This window comes from Montipora capricornis, chromosome 13 (genome assembly GCF_036669925.1).
Source record: "Montipora capricornis isolate CH-2021 chromosome 13, ASM3666992v2, whole genome shotgun sequence".
Taxonomy (NCBI): domain Eukaryota; kingdom Metazoa; phylum Cnidaria; class Anthozoa; order Scleractinia; family Acroporidae; genus Montipora; species Montipora capricornis.
Genome location: NC_090895.1, coordinates 35336342 through 35338841, shown reverse-complemented (window position 1 = coordinate 35338841; position 2500 = coordinate 35336342). Strand labels below are relative to the sequence as shown.

The following is a 2500-nucleotide window of genomic DNA, read 5'->3' as shown; positions in this document are numbered from 1 at the left end:
ACCAGGCATCAATACTCCTTATTGAATGTTATCGTTGACTCTTCATGCCCACATGTCTCATTTTGTTGTAATGCAAGACATTTTAGCACAGGAAAGTAAATGAAGGGAAATTTGAAATCAGATGTACAGACCTTGATTGAAGAACATTGCTTTTGTTTTCTTTCATGATTACCGGTAATAATAATTATTTCGTGATTAATAATAATAATATTATTTAAACCATTGACCCCTGGGAGTGAGACAGTTTAACAGATTTTACTCTGTCTAACGCCAGAAGCTTTTACTCTGTCTAACGCCATATGGTTTTCCTCGGCAATTGTGGGCATCCTAGGGCATTTAAAATGTCAATGGGTTAAGACATGTACCTGCATGTAGATGTCTATATTACCAAGCCTTCCCCTCCCTCTTCTCCTTTTTCGATAAAAATCCAGTTAGTAAGTGTTCCACACTTGACAGAAGTTTAGGTTTGCAGTGCCGTCGGAGTTAGCTGCTGATAGCATTGATGTCTAATTGGCTTGATCCTGACTGCAGGCATTAGCTCCTATCCTTATAGTTAGTTGTTAAATGTGACTTAATATTGTTTTTCTTAGGTCATCCTTTGAGCATTACACAAGCTGATATTCCAATTAATGGCTGGGCAGTGGAATGTCGAGTATATGCTGAGGTGACCTTTAATAATTTGTGTCAACATTTTCACATATTAACAGTAGTTCACAAAGAGTAATAACAATTAACTGCGTAATGAACTTACCGTAACTGTCAAAATGGAGAAAAGCTGCCATTTTTTATGATGATCAGTGGGCTGAAAATGTCAAAGAAGAAATTAATGTTAATATCAAATCTTGCTTCTTTTAGGATCCATACAAGAACTTTGGATTGCCTTCCATTGGAAGGTTGTACAAGTACATTGAGCCAACTCACATTCCAAATGTGAGTATTATTTCTTTCTTTCATCCATCATTACTTTTTTCATTCAACCAATGAATGTATACAGTGTATGTGTAAATGACTGAACCCTCTCAAATCAACAAATGAAATCAATGCTGGACTGCAATCTTAAGTCAGGACAACCAGATAAAAATGGTTCAGTGTTCTTCTTATATCTAAATACAGAAGCATACCCTGTGGAAAATAATAAGTAATTGACATCTTGGAATGGAATATTGCATTTCTGGCATACAGGAAGGCAAACTGGAGGAAAAACCCAATTCTTTTATTCATGAAAAAATCGTGATAATGCTTTTGCCCCTTAAGCTAACAGCGTGAAAAAACTATGTCCCCATTTAAGCTAACAGCGTGAAAAAACTATGTCCCCATTTAAGAGGGTAACTATTGGCAAATACAGTAAAACAGACAGAGTAAAATCTTTAAATGGCCCTCTAGAAGGAAAAGAGTTAAATTAATCAAGATTATTACATTGTACAATTACGTTTGAGGCCAGAAAGATAAATAGGTGAACAATGATTGATTGAATGATACAGCAATGCTGATGTACGTTTTTCTCATCTTACATTAGGTTCGCTGTGATAGTGGTATCATTGAAGGAAGTGAAATAAGTATCTACTATGATTCCATGATATGTAAGGTATATATTTAAGAATTTTTGTTTTAAGAAGTTACTTAATATTTACTGGCGTCCTTATGATGGCTATTCTCTATTTTCAAATTCGCCGTAATACACTTTGTTTGTCCCCCAGAAGAGCATTCGAAAACAATGGTTTATGCAAGATTTAAAGGGGCATGCAAACAAATAGTATTGTGGGGAATTTGAAAATGGATTGTACAGGAAAGAAAAAATGGATTTTGAGTAAGAGAACATTAGAGAGAAAGATAACATGAATGAGAGCAATGAAAAAAATGATAAGAAACCTAAATAATGAAGTGACAAACACTAAATAGAAATCAAACCTTTTCTGGTTATTCTTTTCCAGTTGGTCACTCACGGAAATACAAGAAATGAAGCCCTTGATACAATGAACAAAGCACTGGATTCTTATGTTATCAGAGGTAGGACTGTGGAAAATTTTGGTGAATTTGGCTGTAAGCTTTATTGTCCATGGTGGAAGACCAAAAATGATTTAATATAATTGCTCACCCCTAAAGGCACTTCTCAGAGAAGGTAAAATGAAAATGAAATAAACATAATACAAAAAACCCAGAAGCAGATCGTCCAATTGGCTATAGATCCACAAGTACAGTCAAGAAGTTTATCCAAGGATACCCGGAACGATTCCCTTTAATTTGTAACGCTGCATTTGAACCCAGAACCTCTCGAAAAAGAGTCCATGAAGTGCTATATGTAAGGAATCATCACAATGCTATTGATATTAAACACACACCAGTAATAACCATGAGTAAGTGGAATGCTGCCGAGAGCTGGCAAATTGAATCACATGCCATGGACAACAATGCTGCCGTAATAATACTGAGAGCACAATGCAGACATCCAGAAATCCAGAAATCTGCACATCTCAAATGAACATGATTAGAATCGCTGCAT

At 35.5% G+C, this 2500-nt stretch overlaps 1 protein-coding gene and 1 long non-coding RNA gene across 2 annotated transcripts in view; one reads left to right on the top strand and one right to left on the bottom strand.

The window, feature by feature from the left end:
* LOC138029403 (propionyl-CoA carboxylase alpha chain, mitochondrial-like) overlaps positions 1 to 2500 on the top strand; it is a 26126-nt gene that overhangs the window by 11113 nt on the left and 12513 nt on the right. The window contains exons 14-17 of the mRNA XM_068877153.1: positions 591 to 664; positions 856 to 930; positions 1517 to 1585; positions 1932 to 2007. Of these exons, the coding sequence (XP_068733254.1) occupies positions 591 to 664; positions 856 to 930; positions 1517 to 1585; positions 1932 to 2007 (294 nt within the window). The remainder of the gene's footprint in view (positions 1 to 590; positions 665 to 855; positions 931 to 1516; positions 1586 to 1931; positions 2008 to 2500) is intronic.
* The window catches only part of LOC138029406 (uncharacterized), a 3056-nt gene that overhangs the window by 121 nt on the left and 435 nt on the right, over positions 1 to 2500 (bottom strand). Inside the window, exon 2 of the long non-coding RNA XR_011127877.1 lies at positions 752 to 802. This is a non-coding gene — a long non-coding RNA (uncharacterized lncRNA). The remainder of the gene's footprint in view (positions 1 to 751; positions 803 to 2500) is intronic.